Raw genomic sequence first — 20,788 nt, 5'->3', positions numbered from 1 at the left:
AGTTTGGAGTAGTGGTTAAGGTGCTGGCTGAGAAACCAGGAGATTGGGAGTTCTAGTCCTACCTTAGGCATGAAAACTGGCTGGGTGACTTTGGGCCAGTCAATCCCTCTCAGCTCAAATCACCTCACAAGGTGGTGGTTGTGGGAAATATAGGAGGGAGATGGAGTATTAGGCATCTTCGTCACCTTGAATTATCTATAAAAACAGTGAAGCTGGGATAAATAAATAAAAAATCTAAAAGTAGAACGCAATAAAAATATAACATATAAAAACAGGGGAACACAACAATATAAATAAAGAGGAAAATGTAAATGCGCATTATAATTGGTCATGAGGAGAAGAGCTGAATAGATTTTGTCAGTTTAATACAATCCCAGAAATGTGGTCTACATATATGTAGGTCTGTAAAATGAAGAGAAGCGTACAACTCAGTGGTGGTTGCTAATCGGTTTACTACCGGTTCACTCGTGCATGTGCAGAAACGTCAGGGCGGGTGGAGCTTCTCGCTGTCGCCACTACCAGTTCGGCCAAACCGGGCCGAACCGGGCCGAACAGGGAACAACGCACCTCTGATACAACTTCATTTTTAATGAAGGAAATCTAATTTTGTCTAATAAAATGGAAAGAGATAAAAGGGGAAAGAGGCGGCATCCAAGACTTTTGAGGTCTCATTGGGTCTGGGGTCCATCCAGTCTTTTTTGACTCAAGAAACCCACCACACAGTGGTGAACGTAGCAGTTGTCCATCCCTCTTTTCACCAAGCCGCCATATTTGTTTTCTATGAAAAACCTGAGGAAGACACATAGGGTTTTCACAAGCCAGCATGCTTTCTTAAAACATGAAAGATATAAATATAAAATACAAGGCAGGTGAAAACAAGAAGAAAACATTTAAATTCAGAATTAAAAAGGCAGGGGAGCACCTTCAAGGCGCTAGCCAATCGCATGGCTGCACGTACCTCAGCAGGCCCAAAATGATTCAGCAGAGCCAAGTTTTCAAACATTTCCTAAAAGCCAGGAGAGTGGGGTCTGGCCTCATCTCTGGGGGAGGAAAATGTTTATTTATGTTTATTTATTTTATCAATAGCATTTTGGAACTGCCGGATATATTTAAATAATTAAATTAAATAATTAAATTAAATTAAATTAAATTAAATAATTAAATTAAATTAAATTAAATTAATTAAATTAAATTAAATTAAATTAAATTAAATTAAATTAATTAAATTAAATAAATTAAATTAAATTAATTAAATTAAATTAAATTAAATTAAATCAAATCAAATCAAATCAAATCAAATCAAATCAAATTAAATTATTAAATTAAATTAAATAATTAAATTAAATTAAATTAAATTAAATTAAATTAAATTAAATTAAATTAAATTAGATTAGATTAGATTAGATTAGATTAGATTAAATTAAATTAAATTAAATTAAATTAAATTAAATTAAAAAATCATATTTATTAATATATAAAAACAGTGCATAAAAGTTAAAATTTAAAAACAGGCAAGGATGATTAAAAATGTTAAAGATTAAGACAAAGGGAGGGCTTTGAGGGCATATTTAAGTTTTTAGCTGTAGTGCTGGCTTTATTTTTATGTAGCCTTTTTACATGAACACTTTATTTTATATTATATTATATTATATTTTATTTTATATTTTATTATTTTATTTTATATTTTATTATTTTATTTTATATTTTATATTTTATTTATTTTATTTTATTTTATTTTATTTTATTTTATTTATTTATTTTATTTATTTTATTATTTATTTTATTTATTATTTATTTTATTTTATTTTATTTTATTTATTTTATTTTATTATTTTATTTTATTTTATTTTATTTTATTTTATTATTTTATTTTATTTTATTTGCCACTCCTTGTCTCAAGGCAACTCTGGGCACTTGCAACATTTAAAGCCATAAAGCCCATTTATCGTCTTATTTTACCATATATTACTATTATTTTATGGCACATGATAAATCATGACCTTTGGTTACAACAGTATCATCGTATATTGCACATTCGTATTACGCAATTCGATAAAAACGCAGGAGATAAAAATCCAAAATATGACATATAAAATCTAAAATATCATAAACGTATATCTGGATTACAGATTTATGTTTTTGCTTCATTTGTCACTGCCAGGAAACCAGCAAAGTCTCTGCTCTATTTTGGCGCTCTCTCACTATATGTTGGATACTTTGCTTTTCCTCCCTGCAGTCACAATTCACTGGTAGGATTTTGCCTCAGTTATGGAGGGCATCACCACATCTCCCATAGCCAGTGCAAATTCCATTCAGTGTTGTCCATATCAACAACATTGATAGAATCTCTACAGACTTTTAACAATAAATTTACTTACGTATCTACTGAGAGTCTGTCCAGAAAACAGGGACAGCAAGTGAGGAACAGTCTATCCTCATTTCAAGATCTTTTAATTTCTGGAAAGTGAGACACTACAAGGCATTTTCTTCTGAGGACCCTAATAAATTGAAATAATCCTGGTTGTAGCAGGCAATTCTGTGAGTTTGAGGCATTCCAGTATAAAGGGATTTAGAGGTCAAAACCATCTCTTTCGATTACATCCAGAAAATAAGTGGCAGTCAGTGTAGGGCCAGTTGGATAGGTACAGTTAGCACATAGAACAGAATAACAGAGTTGGAAGGGACCTTGGAGGTCTTCTAGTCTAACCCCTTGCCTAGGCAGGAAACCCTATATCGTTTCAGACAAATGGCTATCCAACATCTTCTTAAAAACGTCCAGTGTTGGAGAATTCTCAACTTCTGGAGGCAAGTTGTTCCACTGATTAATGCTTCTAACTGTCAGGAAATTTCTCCTCAGTTCTAAGTTGCTTCTCTCCTTGATTAGTTTCCACCCATTGCTTCTTGTTCTACCCTCAGGTGCCTTGGAGAATAGTTTGATTCCCTCTGATTTGTGGCAACCTCTGAGATATTGGAAAACTGCTATCATGTCTCCCCTAGTCCTTCTTTTCATTAAACTAGACATACCCAGTTCCTAAAACTGTTCTTCGTATGTTTTAGCCTCCAGTCCCTTAACACGGGCCATTGTGTTTTAGACTAACTGCAATTTAAGTGGCTTGTAAAGGCAGGCAATGTAAAATTTAAGAAAGATTCTGGGTTGGATGCTTTATAAAATAGCACACGTACTTTACCAAGATGACCTGCAATGGAAATGCTTCTCTTTTCTCTTTGAGGGACGTATGATTTAAAAGTGTAATTTTAAGAAATGTTACCTTCTGTTCTGGCTGAAGCCAACAGAAGAAATGTATTAAAAGTAAAAAAAGAAAAAGACACTAAGAGTAAACTGAAATGAATATCTTTTATTGGCATTCAAAAGAAAACAAAGGCAAAATTAAACAAGCTTACTTAGCAATTGTTTCAGCTACAATTTCCAGATCTTTTGTTGATCTGGTTAAGTTGTGTTATGTGAACTGGTCACTATGTTATGTGAACCCAGCAATATTGTATTTTTTGGAGTATAAGACACACCAGAGTATAAGACGCACCAAGGTTTTGAAGAGGCAATTTTTTTAAAGAAGTAGGTAGGTAGATAGAGGGATAGAGAGGGAGAGAAAGAGAGAGTAATACAGTAGGTAGGTAGGGAGAGAGAGAGAGAGTAGTTAAGTAGGTAGGTAGATAGAGGGATAGAAAGAGAGAAATAGAGAGAGATAGAGAAATGCAGTAGGTAGGTAGGAACAAAGAGAGTGTGTAGATAGGTAGGTAGAGGGATAGAGAGAGATAAATGGAAAGTGTGAGAGAGAAATACAGTAGATAGGTAGGGAGAGAAAGAGAGAGAGTAGGTAGGTAGGTAGGTAAAGGGATAGAGAGAGAGAAATACGTACATAGGGAGGTGTTTCTGCTGGCACAGCACTTGATCAATATAATGCTCATCAATCAGTTAAAGAACTTTCCAAAAGGAAAAAAAAGTTTTTGCACTCTGCAAATCTCCCCAAAACGGTCTGTTTTTTGTGAAAACGGGCCCATTTTTTTCAAAAAAAGGCATGAATAGCCTTGGAGGGGGGGGGGGCTTGCAGAGTGCTCTTGCGGAGGGGGCAAAAACGAGCAAAAAATGGCCTGGTTTTTTTTGCAAAAATGGGCCCATTTTTCATCAATGAAATTGCATGCTTAGCCTTATGGAGGCTTACAGAGTGCTGCTGGGGGCTCTCTGAAAGCCTCCATAAGGGTATGCACGGCCATTTGGTGAAGGGGCGGGGCTTTGGGAGGCAAAAAAATGCTGTATTTGGTGTATAAGACGCACCCAGATTTTCAGCCTCTTTTTTGAGGAAAAAAGGTGCATCTGATACTCCGAAAAATACGGTAGGTTGAAGACATGTAGAGTAAATGGAGGTGGAAGCTCCAATTAAGAGAATAGGCATATAGGAAGCATTTAGCCATTGAACGTGTACTGTAATTAGTTTAATCCTTTGTGTGGTGTTTTTATAAGTTTAAGATTTGTGGGGAATAGCACATATCTTGTAAGGCTGTGGAGGCAATGTTATTTTTACAACAGGTTTTTCGTTGAATCCCTTTACTCCTTCAGGCAACTGGAAGCTGAAGGCCCTCAAGAGGCTGGTCAGAAGGATGAAGATCTCAATTCTTGCCAGCTGCTCTCCCAAACATATACGTAGACCTGCAGATGAAACAAAGCATGCATAAAGGGGATGATAATCTGTTCTCCAGAGTATACCCCATAAGCAAGGGAATCCCCTTGGCGGGATTTAACTCAAGATACATACTAGATGGGGGTGTCAAACTTGATTTCATTGAGGGCCGCATCAGGGTTGTGTTTGATCTCGGGGGAAGATGACAGGTGTGGCCAGGGGCGGCGGGCATGGCCAACTTGACGTCACTCGTGTCAGGGGCATCTGTGGTCCAAGCACTTCCAAGCTCTGTTTTCGGCTGTGACAGTCTCCTGCAACCCTCTGCCAGTTGAAACAGAGCTCGGGAGGGCTGTACATGGACCCCGGCAAGCTCAGTTTTTGGCTGCGATGGATTCCTGCAATCTCTGCCAGTGAAAAATTTCCCGTGCTCTGTTTTCAGAGGCACTGTGGGCCATTCCTTCATTGTTTCCATGGCGATCCTACGGGCCAGATCTAAACACTGGATCTGGCCTGCGGGCCTTGAGTTTGTCACCCCTGTCCTAGATGGTACATCATTTCAAAGGCAATCAAAGGCAAAGACAGATGATTGTTGAAAAAAACAGTTCGCCCGAACCGGTAGCATTTTTTTAAAACTATCAGTTCGGGTGAATAGCTGGCATCTTTGCTATTGGTTCGGGCGAACTGGTCCGAACCGGTAGCATTTCACCCCTGGGTTGCAGGAGTGGTAATTGAGTGAATGACTTTTAGATTCTTATTGCATTGGCTCCCTTCCTGCCTACAATAACTGGATTGGCTATGGAGGAGTGAAAGGAGAGGATACCCATGAAAGAGTGGCAAATGGAGGCGGCAATGGGTTGGGATAGGATTTCTGGAATTGTGGGTGTGGAGGGGACAGCAGATAGCAAGAGTCATAAGTTTTCCAATCTACCATGGTTGAAGCTGTGTTTTTTTACGCCCTTTGCTATCCATACCATCGGTGGAGAAGGATTCACTGTATACACTGGCCCAGTCTTCTCCTCTGAATGGCAGCTCCAGCCCTCTGAGCTGGACAGAGCTGACATGAAGTAACAGACAGGAGTGGAAGCACTGTGGTGGAAGGAACTCTGCATTCATTAAAATGGAGGCGCTTAATGCATCTGGCACCAGGCCTAAGGAGGGGGGGGGGGTTTGCAGCCAGTACATTGTTCCAGGGCCCATGGAGCTCAAAGGCAGCCCATGAAGGGGAAAAGGAGGATTTACTTAATAGCCATGTGATTCACTTAATAACTGCAGATATTGACACAGAGGTTGAAACAGCGACCTCATGGGTTTTTGGCAAAGCAATGACAACCCCTGCATGCCCCATGCCCCTGTATAATGCGCAAGAGGTGCATTCGGGGGTGTGTGTGTCATGCATGCATGTGTGCGGGGGTGGGATGTGTGCAGGTGGGGTCATGCACAGGTGGGGGTAGGCACATGTGGGGGGACCACATGCACATCAGGGGCATGCACAGGGGAGCACGCACATTGCATTTTGGGGACCCATATTAGTCATTCATAATCCTCCCTGTCTGGGACTATAACCCTGTGGTCCGGTTCCATCCGTAAGAAGCTGTAATTGGGCTAATTTTCTTTGGGTTTATCTAACAATTCTCCCCCAAGCACTGAAGATAATTGTACAGTCTTGTACATTCCTTACAAAGCTCTACTGGGTATGAAAGCCATTTTGGTCTAGTGGTTAAGGCACCAGGTTAGAAACTGGGAGGCTTTGAGTTCTAGTCACACCTTAGCCATGAAAGCCAGCTGGGCGTTCTTAGGTCAGTCCTTCTCTCGCAGTCCAGCTCACCTTACAAGATTGTTGTTGTGGGGACAATAGGAGGAGGAGGGTATTGGATATATTCGCCATTTGAGTAATTTGTAAAAATAATAAAAATGGGATGCAATAAAGAAATAAAACGAGTATTTCTTCATACGTCACAAATTCCCTAAGGGGAATTTCAGACTCTTAGTTTTGAAGCTGGAAGGAGTTAGGAATGCTGAGCTTTTTTTTATTCAGACCATGATGATCCCAGAGGATCTCAGGGGTGACGATGGTGTTGGGAACCTGTTCGTTATCTTGGATTTACCTGTTCCGAATGCTAGGAACTCTTCCCGTTCAACGAACTTCCCCTCCTTGTCTAAAAAGTGATTTGGGTTGAATTCCTTAGGTTTCTCCCATTGTTCAGGATCTAGAAGAACAGAGCGCAGGTCTGGGGCAATAAAGGTCCCCTGTAAAAAAAAAAAAGATGATTAAACAGAGCAATTCCATAAGGGAAACAGCAGAGAAGTTCCAAGAATATGGATGAAACATTTGCTCCTAGTTTGACCTTTATGGATCCATATTTCTCTTAAGGGAAAGAGAAGCGTGCTCTCTTCCTTAGCATGATCTGTGGAGCTTCCAGAAGGAGGTGTATGGTAAAAAGTAAGTGGTGAGGAGTATGTGGAATTCAGGGGGGGGGGGGTAAAATTGGCCCAGTATTTGTCGGTACTGGCAGGGCAGGATGGTGGTGGTGGGGGGAATAGACAGGTGCATTTCAGTGTCTCTGAGGTTGCTCATAAGGACAAATGCCTGTGGGGCTGCTGTAGTGACTGTGACTTTGACACTGGGTCATAAGTAGCTTTGGGAGGGGGGGTATGTTGCAGTGGTGGGAGTCAAATAATTTAATGATTAGTTCTCTGCCCTAATGACTGGGTGGGTGGGCGTGGCCATGGTCAGTGTGGCCAGGGGGTGTGGCCAGGGGGTGTGACAGGCAGCACTCCGCCTCCTACACCCCCCTGGGAGCAAAAACGGGCGACAGAGGGGGATGGGGATTCCTGGAAGGGGTGGGGCAGGATTGGGCGGGGCCAGCCAGCAATTTAACAACCAGTTCGCCCAAACTGGCCCGAATTGGCTGAATCCCACCAGTGGTCTGTTGTAACTTTGAACAGTTGTTAAGTGACTATAAGTTGAGGATTTCCTTTATTCTGCTTTTCCTTCTATGTTGGAGTACTGGCATGCACCCTCGCCACATTTCTCACCTTTGGAATGTGGTATCCCCTCATCTTCACGTCCTTTTTACTTTGCCTGGGAACCCCAAATAGCAAGGCGTACTTAAAACGCTGCATTTCATGAATCACGGCATTGGTGTAGGGAAGATTCTTCCGATCCTGATAGGAAATTGACCGTGAGAAGCCAAACACATCTTCAATCTCCTTCTTGACTTTCTCTAGGAAAAAAAAATGATGGAGATAGAGGCTTCATTTACAGTATTGTGGTTCACTTATTTATTTCCTAATATTAATCCTCAGTAGTACTGTAGAATAGCCTTTGAGGCCTTTAAATGTAATCCCATTCTCCTTTTGAGTGTCAGGAAGAAGGATTAAAAATGCATTTTCTTAGCAATGATTAGAACTGGTCCAAATGGATGCAAATGGTTGATTTACTTCAAAGATTCCATTGAATCTCCTTCAGTCAATTCAGTTGTCAGAATTCAGTCACAACCAGTTTGGAAATCTGATTCAGTTAAAAAAAAAATAGCAACTGTCTTGAAAATATTTTCTCAAGCAACCAATTTTTTGCACTAGCCCTCTTGTGTCAATTGGCTTTCTACATTCAAGAACAAGTCCTGAGAAGAAGTACTAAGCCTGAAAATCCTGGTGGATTTTTACATTTAAAGTGTGTTAGAGGTTTCAGATCTGTACTAATTTCTATTTTTTGGTTCACCACTCAGAACTTTACTGAGGACATCAAAGAAGGCTCTCCATATGTATATTCTTGATTTCCACTAATCCTGCTAAGCTCATGTTTGTGATTATACGTTCAAAAATTCACCTAGGAAATTATTATGAAGAACAGCTTCAATTTATTTTTCAATAACCATTGATATTTCAAATAATTTTAAATGACTCCTATTGTGTAGTGGGTTTCAGTAGGCAGGAACCAACCAGCAGAGATACAACATTTATTGATGCAAAACTGGAACTGAGGAACTGCAGGCAAATCCTTGTAATTGATACCCGGGGGCCCACAGGGCAGGGGTCAAATCCAGCAGGTTCTGGAGAACTGGTAGCGGAAATTTTGATTAGTTTGTAGAACTGGCAAATGCTACCTCTGGCTGGCGTCAGATTGGGGAGGGAATGGGGATTTTACAGAATCCTTCCCCTGCAGTGGGGAGGGAATGGGGATTTTGCAGTATCCTTCCCCTGGAGTGGGGAGGGAATGGGGATTTTACAGAATCCTTCCCCTGCAGTGGGGAGGGAATGGGGATTTTGCAGTATCCTTCCCCTGGAGTGGGGAGGGAATGGAGATTTTGCAGTATCCTTCCCCTGGAGTGGGGAGGGAATGGAGATTTTGCAGTATCCTTCCCCTGGAGTGGGGAGGGAATGGGGATTTTACAGAATCCTTCCCCTGCCACGCCCACCAAGCCACGCCCACCAAGCCACGCCCACCTAGCCACACCTGCTGCCATACCCACCAAGCCACACCCACCAAGCCACACCAAGCCCACCACATTACCCCCACAGAACTGGTAGTAAAAAAATTTGAATTTCACCACTGCCAAAGGGTCTTAACCAATCGTAATACTTGAAAAAGCCCGCCCAAATGTGAATGTTCTGCGTTTCCCTCCAAAACAGTAAAGGTTAACAGTTAGGGTCATCTAAAGGTTAATTTCCCTTCAATACAATACAATACAATACAATACAATAGTAGAGTTGGAAGGGACCTTGGAGGTCTTCTAGTCCAACCCCCTGCCTAGGCAGGAAACCCTATACCGTTTCAGACAGATGGCTATCCAACATCTTCTTAAAGACTTCCAGTGTTGGGGCATTCACAACTTCTGGAGGCAAGCTGTTCCACTGATTAATTGTTCTCACTGTCAGGAAATTTCTCCTCAGTTCTAAGTTGCTTCTCTCCTTGATTAGTTTCCACCCATTGCTTCTTGTTCTACCCTCAGGTGCTTTGGAGAATAGTTTGACTCCCTCTTTTTTGTGGCAACCTCTGAGATATTGGAATAATGCTATCATGTCTCCCCTAGTCCTTCTTTCTCTTAAGCTAAACATACCCAGTTCCTGCAACCGTTCTTCATATGTTTTAGTCTCCAGTCCCCTAATCATCTTTGTTGCTCTTCTCTGCACTCTTTCTAGAGTCTCCACATCTTTTTTACATCGTGGCGACCAGGACTGAATGCAGTATTCCAAGTGTGGCCTTCAGCAAGGCTTCACACAATATATATTCAATACATAACAATCCCTGTGGGTTTTAGTTCCTGCGGGTGGCTCTTGCTCCCACTGCCCAGATTTCTCTCACCTTGGATATCAGGATGACTTGCCAAGAGGATCAGTGCCCACTTCATAGAAACAAAGGTTGTATCTGTTCCAGCACCAAAAAAATCATAAATACACTGAGCCAAGTTTTCTTCATCGTAGGTGGAGTCGGGGTCATTCTTGCTCTGATGTTTAAAATGTGAAAGTGAAATTTATGATGAATTCTTTCTTTGTTTTGATTTTTTTTTAATTTTTATTTTTGCATAACCACACACAAACACAACAAAAAGAATCCTCTTTCTTTACATAGTATAGAAGTGTGTCCATTGGTTTACAAAAAGCTTTTGTGCGTCTCTTCCACAGTCATCACCTATAATTCATATCAAATCATATATTTTAAATCAAATATATTTATAGATATTACTATCATCATACCTCAATTTTCATTTGACTATAATTGTTTTAAGGTCCTTTTGCATAGAACATTCCAAAGTTTAAAACATAACCACATAATGGCATTTCGTTAGCTATTTCCAATATCATACAATAACATTAAATCCTTATGACCTATTCTAAGTAAAAATCAATAATATTTGAGACGATTTCCGGCAGCCGAAGGCGACGGACATGTGCGTCCACTTCCCGCTGTCTCGGTGGGCTCCCCTAAATCCTAGGGGGAGCACAGGGTGCCTTGGAGGGGCGCCCTGTCGTAGGGGCGGCTTGCTGGGACCCCCCTGGAATGGCAGCAGCTGCGGGGGGTCTTCAGCTTTGCCCCAGGAGCTGGGAAGCGTAGGGGGCACGCGGAATGCCACCGCGCGCTTCGCCGAACTCAGCCTGGAAGGAATTGACAATTGAAAGATACAGCTGAAGCGCGGAGAGGTGAGAGGTCTCCCCAGGTCTTTTACTATTTCTACTCTATTGATTGATTTGCAGTTTTTTTGGGGGGGGGGGACTCTGTTTCAACCTTTGGAGGAGTCAAGATTGGAGGGGGGGGAATTTCCACCCCCCTTGGAAAAGCGGCACTTGGAAAATCTCTCTCTTGTATGGGAGAGAGAGAAAGTTTAAAATTACTTTCACTTCCCTTAAATAATGGGAACAAATTTTCTTTTCTGACTACAACTGCAAGAGAATGGATGGCTGAGCTGATTCTTCTCTAAACTATGTATGGGAACTTTGATCTTGTCTCCTGACCACCTGTGCTGGCTGAGCCAAGATGGCCAACTTCTTCTTTCTTCTTTGTCTTTGTGAATGAGACTCCTCCCTTGGAAAACTTTGTGTGCTTTGAACTAATTTCCACCCCAGAGATCTCCAGGAGCCTCTTCAAATACGTTTTTCCCTTGGATTTGGAATATCTTGACCCACCTATCTGCTTTTGTTTTGTATCAGAGGATTTATTCCCTTTTGGATTTGTTTGCCTGGTGATCTCTACCGGCTGTGCTTTCCCACAGACACAATTTCTTTGTATAGAACAATAATTATCTCTCAGCTTCATGATGGGTCCAAAGAAGTTATAGCCTGGTAAGGCCTCATCGGCCCCGACATCTTCCACGTCAAGCCTGATTGCTCACCAGTCACAATTGGGGTCTTTTTTACAACCTAAAGCCCCTGAAGAGAATGCAAAGGATTTGTTTATTCAATCTATCTTAAAGGGACAGGACGAAATGAAAAAACAACTGCAGGACTTAAATGATCAGCTCACAGAAACGAAACAACAATCCATACGGAATGAACAGAGGATAGGTGTACTGGAGGAGGGTGCGGTTGGGATGAGAGACGAGGTGAAGATAATCCAAAGGGGGAATGTAGAATTTGAAAACCACATGATAAAAATGGAATTTGAAAGGATGTCTTTTTTCCTTAGGTTCCAAAACTTGCCAGAAGTTGAGAACGAAGATCTTAAGGAAATTATGACCACAATACTAGCAGAATACATTAATATAGATAAACAACAGCTCTGGTGGGATATTGACCTGATCTATAGGATTAATTCAGCCTATACAAGAACACACAATGTTCCAAGGGAAGTTCATGTTAAATTTCTTAGAAAGACCACAAGAGATGAGGTTCTAGGAGCTCAAAGGGGAGGACCACTAAAATATAAGGATAAAGAAATAACCATTCTTAAACAGATCCCAAAGAAAGTAAGAGATAAGAGAAGGAAATATTCCTTCTTAGCAAAAAAATTATATAATAATGGGGTCTGGTTTAGGTGGTTGTTACCAGAAGGCATGTTGATTTTCTGGGAGGGCTTTCACTAAAAAACACAGTGCTCTCTTAGGTGAAATGGGGGATGGTACACAAGAAACAAGGGAGGGAGGGGCTGAGGCTCTGCCAGTGGACGGAGGGGAGGATGTGACAACTAGAAGACTCAGATCACAAAAGTGATTTGAAACATTACTGCAATTGTTGTTACAATGTACCTTTATGGAAGTGATACAAAACAAAATGATTGAAACATACTGATGATTTAGTGTTAAACTTAAAACTACTAATACTTATGCAAATGTTGATATTTTTCCATTCTTGTTTGTAAAAGTTGCGAGACTTGGGGGGGCTTCTCCCCCCACACGAGGTAGCTGTCAAAATGTTCTATAACCTTTTAACCCTTTTCCCCTGTAAAATTTGTAAAATCAATAAAAGTTTGCAATAAAAAAAATCAATAATATTTAGTAACCAAGTTTCTAGTCCTCCTTTCCAAATCAATGTTTACAATTTATATCCAATTTCCTTTTATTAAGCCAATACATATATATACGTTATTATCATTATCATTATCAATCATTTATTTGACTATGTCCATTATCACATTTTTTGACTTAATACTCAAAGTTTAACTAGATTTAATTTAATTTTTTATTATTAGCTTTTATGTCATAACAAAATTTCTAATCTTCCTTTCATAGTCACCATTTACCATTCATATCCAATTAATTCCTATCAAACCACTACATATGTAATTTATGATGAATTCTACACAGCTTTTCTTTGGTTATTTTTGCTTCTGTGTCACAAATCATGAGAATAAATATGTTCTTGGTAGTTATATAGGAAAACCAATGTAGGAGGGTAATAATTATAGTGGTAGATTTATACTTAGTAAGACTCTGTGTTAAAGTAATCCAGATCAAAGAGAGGTTTGGCTTTGGAAGAACTTTGATGAATATCATTTCAGTTTTTAGTTGGTTACGTCAGTAAATGTTTGCATATGTAACTGACGCTAGTGCCGCCGTCACATCGCCATATGGAACCGCCCAAAAACGCAATGTGCAGAGGCCAAAAACATGATGCACGGAGGCAGAGATCGGCAGCGATGTGCTATGGTGATCCCCATAGCCTTGAATGGGTCTGAAATGGAGCATTCAGAGGCCAAAAATGTGAGGCATGGAGGCTAAAAACACGAGACACGGAGGCGGCGATGGTCTGTGGCAATCCCTGCAGCCTGGAACAGCTGATTGGGGGTATTCCAGGAGGCTGATCCACCTGCCAATCAGCTGCTCATGCTGAATCAAGCTGCAATAATGTGCTAAAGCTGACCTGGCTGTTCGCTATTTGCTGCAAGGACACTAGCCGGATGAATAGCGAAGGATGGTAGTAGGCAGAGACAGAATTTTTTTCTTGTTTTCCTCCCCAAAATCTAAGGTGCGTCTTATACTCTGGAGTGTCTTCTACTCCGAAAAATATGGTATATACAAACAGATATTAATCACTGTCCATTTTGAATACATAGCGGAAAGAGGAAGAGGAAACGAGATTGATATTATATGGTACAAAACTGTGACTGAATCTAGATATTCTGCTTTGGATACTACAACCCCCCACCCCTGAAGGTAACAAGGAAAAGAAGTCACAAAGAGGATGTGTAGCATCCCAGATAACACTGTACGGCGGACCCTACTCAAGCATCATTTATATGGCCTGTTCTGGATAGAAGGAAGTGAACCACCAACTATCTTTTCTGCCATCCTCACCACTCTCTGCACAGCCTTCCTGTCCAAAGCAGTAATGCTTCCAGACCAGAGAGTAACACAATATGCATAGGATGCTCTCGATCATCCCTCTATAGAAAGTGGTGAGGGCAGGAGATAGAACATGTACTTTTCTCATGCAACACAGAAAATGGAGGTGAACCTGTGCCTCCTTCATCAGTGTCTCACTGTTGAGCAACCAAGCTAGCTTCTTGTTAGTTGCACACCCAGAAACCCGATGCTGCTAACCACCTCCACAGGTGAATCATTAATACACAGTAACAAGTAGTGTAATTTTCAGAGCATAAGACGCACTGTCGCCCCCTAAAAGAGAGTGAAAATTTGGGTGCGCTTATACACTGAATGTAGCCCCACCAACCCACCGTTCACCCTCCCTTTGGCCTCTGCCTCCCAGCAATTTACCTCCTTGCCGCAAACAGGGAAAATGGGGCTTAAAAAGGCTGCAATAGGCTATAGCAATCCCTGCAGCCTGAAACAGCTGACGATTGGGAGGTGCTCTTAAACTGAAAGTGAAACTTGCTGTTTGCTCCACGAGGCAAATTGCCAGGAGGCAGAAGCAGATTTGTTTTCTTGTGCTAATTAGACAGTTTTCTGTTTGCTGCAAGAAGGTACGTCAATAACTATAAATGCCTACAGAATGTTCAAATTATTAGACTTATTTTTTTAAGACTGCTGTATTATTGTTCTAGACAGCTTAACAAAATGAAGAAGCTTTTTAAAAGAAATGCTTGATCTGAAGAGGCTCAGTGCTATTGTATCTTCTTTTAGATAGCAGAGAATAACTATAGTTCCAAAAAGCACATCAATTTTAACAGCATCTGTACAAGTACAGTCTGAAATGTAACACTGTATACAAACAGTGTATATTTTCTGTACTGTTTGCTGTTTGTTGCAAGGAGGCAAATTGCTGGGAGGCAGAAGCAGATTTTCCCCCCTTGTTTTCCTCCCAAAAAGCTAGGTGCATCTTATACTTTGTAACATCTTATACTCCAAAAAATATGGTAGCTCTTTTGTTTCCTTGCCCATGTATTGAATTACAATAAACCCATACCTTCTCCATCTCAAGAAGATAGTAATCAATGAAATCTTGTGGCTCATGGAGTGAGCCGGATTCCTTGTGTTTCTGTATTTCTTGCTTTGCAAAGGAAAGGATCCAGGCTGTAGCAGCAAGGGCTTTCTTGTGAGGTCCTGGGAGGTAGTTCATAAATGGGGTGAACAAATCATACACCTACCAGAAAAAGAAGAGGAAAACTAATTTATTTCCCACCACAATTACAGAAGACTCTCAGCAGCTGATAGAACAGAAGTAATCTAATCAAACAAAAAAAATATTGTAAACAGATTAAAACATGGTAAACAATACATAGTAGTGTCAAATTTTAAAAGTCCTCAAGACTTTCTTGAGGGCGTATACACATACTGGAGAGAAGAGTACATTTGATGATTTGCAAGGTTCAGTGACGTGGGGTGAGGTTTATGGCTGGTTTATGGTTGGTGAGGCTGGCATATTGCAGTCGCGAGGAGCGCGCGAAATCCAGCAGAGGCAGGAAGGTTCTCTTCGTTCCCCAGTCGCTTTTGTGCCTTCGTCATCCGGGAGCACCGACAACATTTCTGCCTCCGCCCTCCGCAGCTCCTGGGCGCGCCCGGACGGAGGTAGCCAGAATGGCACCGAGGCAGTCCGGCGGGCAAGCGACCGAGGATCAGGCTGCCTCGCTCGCTCTTACGTCCGCCTGGACCGCCTCGGCGTCGCTGTGGCTACATCCGTCTAGCTGCCCCCGGGAGCTGCGGAGGGCGGAGGCAGAAATGTTGTCGGCGCTCCCGGATGACGAAGGCAACCCAGCGCACGAAATCCAGCAGAGGCAGGAAGGTTCTCGTCATTCCCCAGTCGCTTTCATGCCTTCGTCATCCGGGAGTGCCGACAACATTTCTGCCTCCGCCCTCCACAGCTCCCGGGCACTGCCAAACGGATGTAGCCACAGCAATGCCAAGGTGGTCTGGGCGAACGAAAGAGCGAGCGAGGCAGCCTGATCCTCGGTCGCTCGCCTGCCGGACTGCCTCGGCGCCATTCTGGCTACCTCCATCAGGGCGCACCCGGGAGCTGTGGAGGGCGGAGGCAGAAATGTTGTCGGCGCTCCCGGATGACAAAGGCACGAAATCGACTGGGGAACCCAGTCGCTTTCGTGCCTTCGTCATCCGGGAGCGCCGACAACATTTCTGCCTCCGCAGCTCCCGGGCCCGGCCGTACGGATGTATATAATATTAGAATATTATATATATATATATATATATATATATATATATATGTATGTATGTATGTATGTATGTATGTATGTATGTATGTATGTATGTAGTGTTACAACCCCTGGTATGCCTAAATATGGGAGGAAGGTCACTACTCCCTCTTTCTGTCCTTCGGCTTCATCACAGAAGACCATGCAGGCAGAAAACCATATTTTTATTTTTAATGTTGCCTTTTATATTTGTGTTATATTTGTACTGATAAATAAATAAAGGGAGACTAGTATAGCCACAGGATCGCCTCCTTATCAGTTGAGCCAGGGAAATAAGTATATATTTGTGTTACAACCCCTGGTATGCCTGAATATGGGAGGAAGGTCACACTCCCTCTTTCTGTCCTTCGGCTTCATCACAGGAGGCGATCCTGTGGCTTAGTGGCTAAGACTCCTGCCTGAGATATATAACAGCACAGGTTCAAATCCCAGTAAGGGTATGGCTAGCTGATGAGAGCTAATTAGCTCGAAATAGATCTATACTAGTCTCCCTTTATTTATTTATCAGTACAAATACAACACAAATATAAAAGGCAACATTAAAAATAAAAATATGGTTTTCTGCCTGCATGGTCTTCTGTGATGAAGCCGAAGGACAGAAAGAGGGAGTGTGACCTTCCTCCCATATTCAGGCAATACAATACAATACAATACAATACAATAGTAGAGTTGGAAGGGACCTTGGAGGTCTTCTAGTCCAACCCCCTGCCTAGGCAGGAAACCCTATACCGTTCCAGACAAATGGCTATCCAACATCTTCTTAAAGACTTCCAGTGTTGGGGCATTCACAACTTCTGGAGGCAACTTCTGTTCCACTGATTAATTGTTCTAACTGTCAGGAAGTTTCTCCTCAGTTCTATGTTGCTTCTCTCCTTGATTAGTTTCCACCCATTGCTTCGTGTTCTGTCCTCAGGTGCCTAATATTATATACTATTATTTCATGAAGAGAGGTGAGGCTCTGCTTCACCTGCCTCCCCTGACCGCACGTCCCTGGCAAGGTTTCCTCCAAGTCTTACATGACCATGAAAATGCTGATGAAAATATAGGTTGGGGGGGGGGGAGTTTTGTCTCTCTTGAAATGACTCACCATATGAAAAAAGCCACTAGTGAATTGCACAATAATACCAAGGGATTGCATTAACTTCTGGAAGTTTTCATCATCAGGAGCAAACTGGCGTCCGAAACTCAAAGCGCATATGACGTTAGAAACTGCGTTTAGTACTGGAAGCGAAGGGTCAAAAGGCTCTCCTGCAAATGAAGATATTTTATACTGAATGTTTAGGGAACAGGACTTCTAAGGGGATGAAAGAAAAGAATTTGGAACTAATTGTTTGAAAAATAGAAAAATCAAATCGAATGCACATGTTTTTTTTAAAATGCTCAGAATCAGAGGTGATTGTCAGCAGGTTCTAACCAATTCTGGAAAACTGGTAGAGGAAATTTTGAGTAGTTCAGACAACCAGTAAATATTACTTCTGACTGGCCCCGTCCCCATCTATTCTCTGCCTCCCAAGTCCCAGCTGATTGGGAGGAAATGGGGATTTTGCAGTATCCTTCCCCTGGAGTGGGGAGGGAATGGAGATTTTACAGTATTCTTCCCCGGCTACGCCCACCAAGCCACGCCCACCAAGCCATGTCATTCACACCAAACCACGGCCACAGAACCGGTAGTAAAAAAATTTGAGTCCCACCACTGCTCAGAATGGAAATGATTTCTGCAGATAGGGGACTTGATGCATTGTCATTACCCCAAATGACTTACCTTTTGTTTCTCTAAAGACGTCTACCAATGTCTGAGCCACGTCTTCTATTTGATGCTCAATGCTTTTCTTTCCCAGGCCCAGCTTCCGCAGAGAAGTGAGGCCAATGTGACGCTGTTGTTTCCAGGTGTGGCCATTGGAGAGAATAATTCCTGTGGGCATCAGCAGACAGTGAGGTTATTCCTGATAATATACATGTTAAAATATGCTTAGCTCTAGTTGTTGACAAACCTCTATCTGGATTTCAGGTGGAAATATCTAGTCACAAGCAATGGTTATTTTCTCTAGTCAATAATAACTTTATTAGAATAGAGTAGAATAACGGAGTTGGAAGGGACCTTGGAGGTCTTCTAGTCCAATCCCCTGTTTAGGCAGAGAACCCTACATCACTTCAGACAAATGGTTATCCAACATCATCTTAACAGCTTCCAGCGTTGGAGAATTCACAACTTCTGGAGGCAAGATGTTCAACAGTTGTTAATTATTCTAAGAACAATTTTCAGGCAACTGCACATGTGCAAGCAATGGACATTGGGCGCGAAGCGAACCGGTGCCAACCGGTACAGGAACCCACCCCTGGGATAAGTGATCAGTGAGGGTAGATTGATCGTATATTTGAATGGTCAATACAGAATTAATGTCAGGCCTGTAGTTATGTTCTTTTTAGGATCTTTGGCCTGCCACACTTTCTTATAATTTTCTATGCTGTTTCAATAGTGTAGTAGTTGGGAGGGGGGAATAGAAAGGAGTAGGATTGTAGAATGGATTGTTGACATTCTTTTGTAGAAGCCAAGGTCATCTTTGTCTCCGCATATCGACACCTGGCCGGAAGAAGATGGGTGTACATGCCAGCGTGGAAGATGATGATTGGAACATGTGATGGATTTGTGGGTGTGGGGAGAGATCATGAACTTTCAACTAGGTGAACTTACAGGATGTAATTCAGAGTTGAAATTTTCCATAGCTGTGCTAAATTGCCTGCGGAATAAATTGGACCTTAAAGGATGTTTTGCCTTGGACAATGATTTATTTCTGCATGGTATTTAGAACCCTAACATTATTTCAACTCTCTACTTTAAAAATATTTCACTAGCTCCCTCCCCCTATCAAGGGGGAAGGGCTGGTGATGGAAGATCTGGTGATGGGGTCTCGGCATTCCCAATGCTGACCGGGACAGCGTAAATATCAGCGAAGAATTAATGAGAAGCTTTTGGTGATAAGAAGCTGAGTGCGGAACTTCAAAGGCAATGGAATGTTGTTTCCAGTTTAATTGCATCAGGAGGAATGCAGGAGGAGACACGACAAGACGAAGGAAGGTCGCAGAAATATTTCTTCAGCAAATTGTGAGTGCATGCTCCCCCTCCTTCCCCCCAGCTTGGAAACAAGGCTTGGAAAAAACAACAACCCCTAGAACAGAGGTTTGGGCTCCTTCCAGACGGCAATAAATGAAATGGCTTTACACCCTGCAAATAGCTGGGAGAAAGATTCCCTTTCAAAATGGGAATTTCAAAGGAGGCAGGAAGAAGGGATTTTTCCAGCATCTGTCACTTGCAAGCCACCACAAATGGGGCTGCAACCAGTAAATGAAGCAAATTGGGCAGTAAATTGGGCTTTCCTCCCAGGACTTGGATGGAAGAGATGCTACTTACAAACTCCTTTGCCATCAGCATGGGGAAATGCTCCAAGCCAGCAGAGGGCACCTACTTGGCCCATAACTCATCCAAACCAGCAAAGGGCACCTACTTGGCCCATAACTCCTCCAAGCCAGCAGGAGGGTCCTTGGCACGTAAAACCCCCTAGCCAGCCATCATTGGTTGAGCTGCAACCTGTGAAGCAGGCAACCCCGGGATGGGTCTTAACCCCAGGTCATGGATGGGAGGGATGCCAGCGGGCACCTGCCCTCCCTCAGCAGATGGCACCATGGCAGAAAGCTGGGCAGTGGCCAACCGAGGGATTGACCTCCCCACCGGTTCCAGTCTCCCCTGCAAGGCCAAAAAGGGTTCTTACCAGACCTTCCTACAGAGAAGAAATCTCCATGGAAGAAGGGATTACCAAACAGAGGCCTGCATTGTGGATGGCGGGAAAATGTGCGCTTGCAAGGCCCCAAGTGGTTCTTACCCCACCTTCCTACAGAGTAGCAATCACCAACATGGAAGAAGGGATTACCAAAGCCAGGCCTGCAAGATGGGAAGCGGGACAAGGTGCATCTGCAATGCCCCAAAAGGTTCTTACTCCACCTTCCTACAGAGAAGCAATCTCCACCATGGAAGAAGGGTTTACCAAGGGGGCAGCTGCAAGTTGGAGAGCAAGGCAGTGTGATGAAACGGTTCCTGAGTTTAGAGATGTAACTAGGTTCCATTCCTCGTGGGGCCCAATTAAATGCCACCATTGTCAACTTGGCCACAGAGTGTCAGAGTGCTTGGCTCCAGCCCCAATGCCACAAACGTGCGCGCCAACCACCACGGCGGTAAAGAGAGGGTCCCAGATGCCACCACAGAAGAGTCATCTGGGCCAACAATCTCTGGAAGAGGATCCCCAACTTAAGGTGAGGAAGTGTCCTACCAAGGGGGAGGCCTCGGAAGAGGAAAAGGGCAGACATTCTCCGGAGGAGGATCCCCAACTTAAGGTGACAAAGAGTCCAACTAAGGGGGAGGCCTCGGAGGGGGAAAAGCCTAAACGACCTCTGGAAGAGGATCCCCAACTTATGGTGATGAAGAGTTCTACCAAGGGGGAGGCCTCGGAGGAGGGAATTGCCGAAGAACAAACGTGTGTACCAAATGCCACGGTGGTTAAGAGAGGGCCCCAGATGCCCGCACAGCAAAGTCATCTGGGCCAACAGCCTCTGGAAGAGG

General features: G+C 42.6%; 1 protein-coding gene across 1 annotated transcript in view; it reads right to left on the bottom strand.

The window, feature by feature from the left end:
* Positions 1-4,386: 4,386 nt before the first annotated feature.
* The window catches only part of LOC309393647 (cytochrome P450 2J5-like), a gene marked incomplete at its 5' end in the record, with an annotated part of 21,421 nt that continues 5,019 nt past the window's right edge, over positions 4,387-20,788 (bottom strand). Inside the window, 7 exons of the mRNA XM_081956096.1 lie at positions 4,387-4,666; positions 6,743-6,884; positions 7,674-7,861; positions 9,943-10,084; positions 14,937-15,113; positions 17,264-17,424; positions 17,939-18,088. Coding sequence (XP_081812222.1) covers positions 4,482-4,666; positions 6,743-6,884; positions 7,674-7,861; positions 9,943-10,084; positions 14,937-15,113; positions 17,264-17,424; positions 17,939-18,088 — 1,145 coding nt within the window. The 3' untranslated portion in view covers positions 4,387-4,481. The remainder of the gene's footprint in view (positions 4,667-6,742; positions 6,885-7,673; positions 7,862-9,942; positions 10,085-14,936; positions 15,114-17,263; positions 17,425-17,938; positions 18,089-20,788) is intronic.

This window comes from Natrix helvetica (assembly GCF_964273705.1).
Source record: "Natrix helvetica genome assembly, chromosome: 5".
NCBI lineage: Eukaryota > Metazoa > Chordata > Lepidosauria > Squamata > Natricidae > Natrix > Natrix helvetica.
Note: the sequence above shows the minus strand (reverse complement) of the source record. Positions and strands in the feature narration are given on the sequence as shown.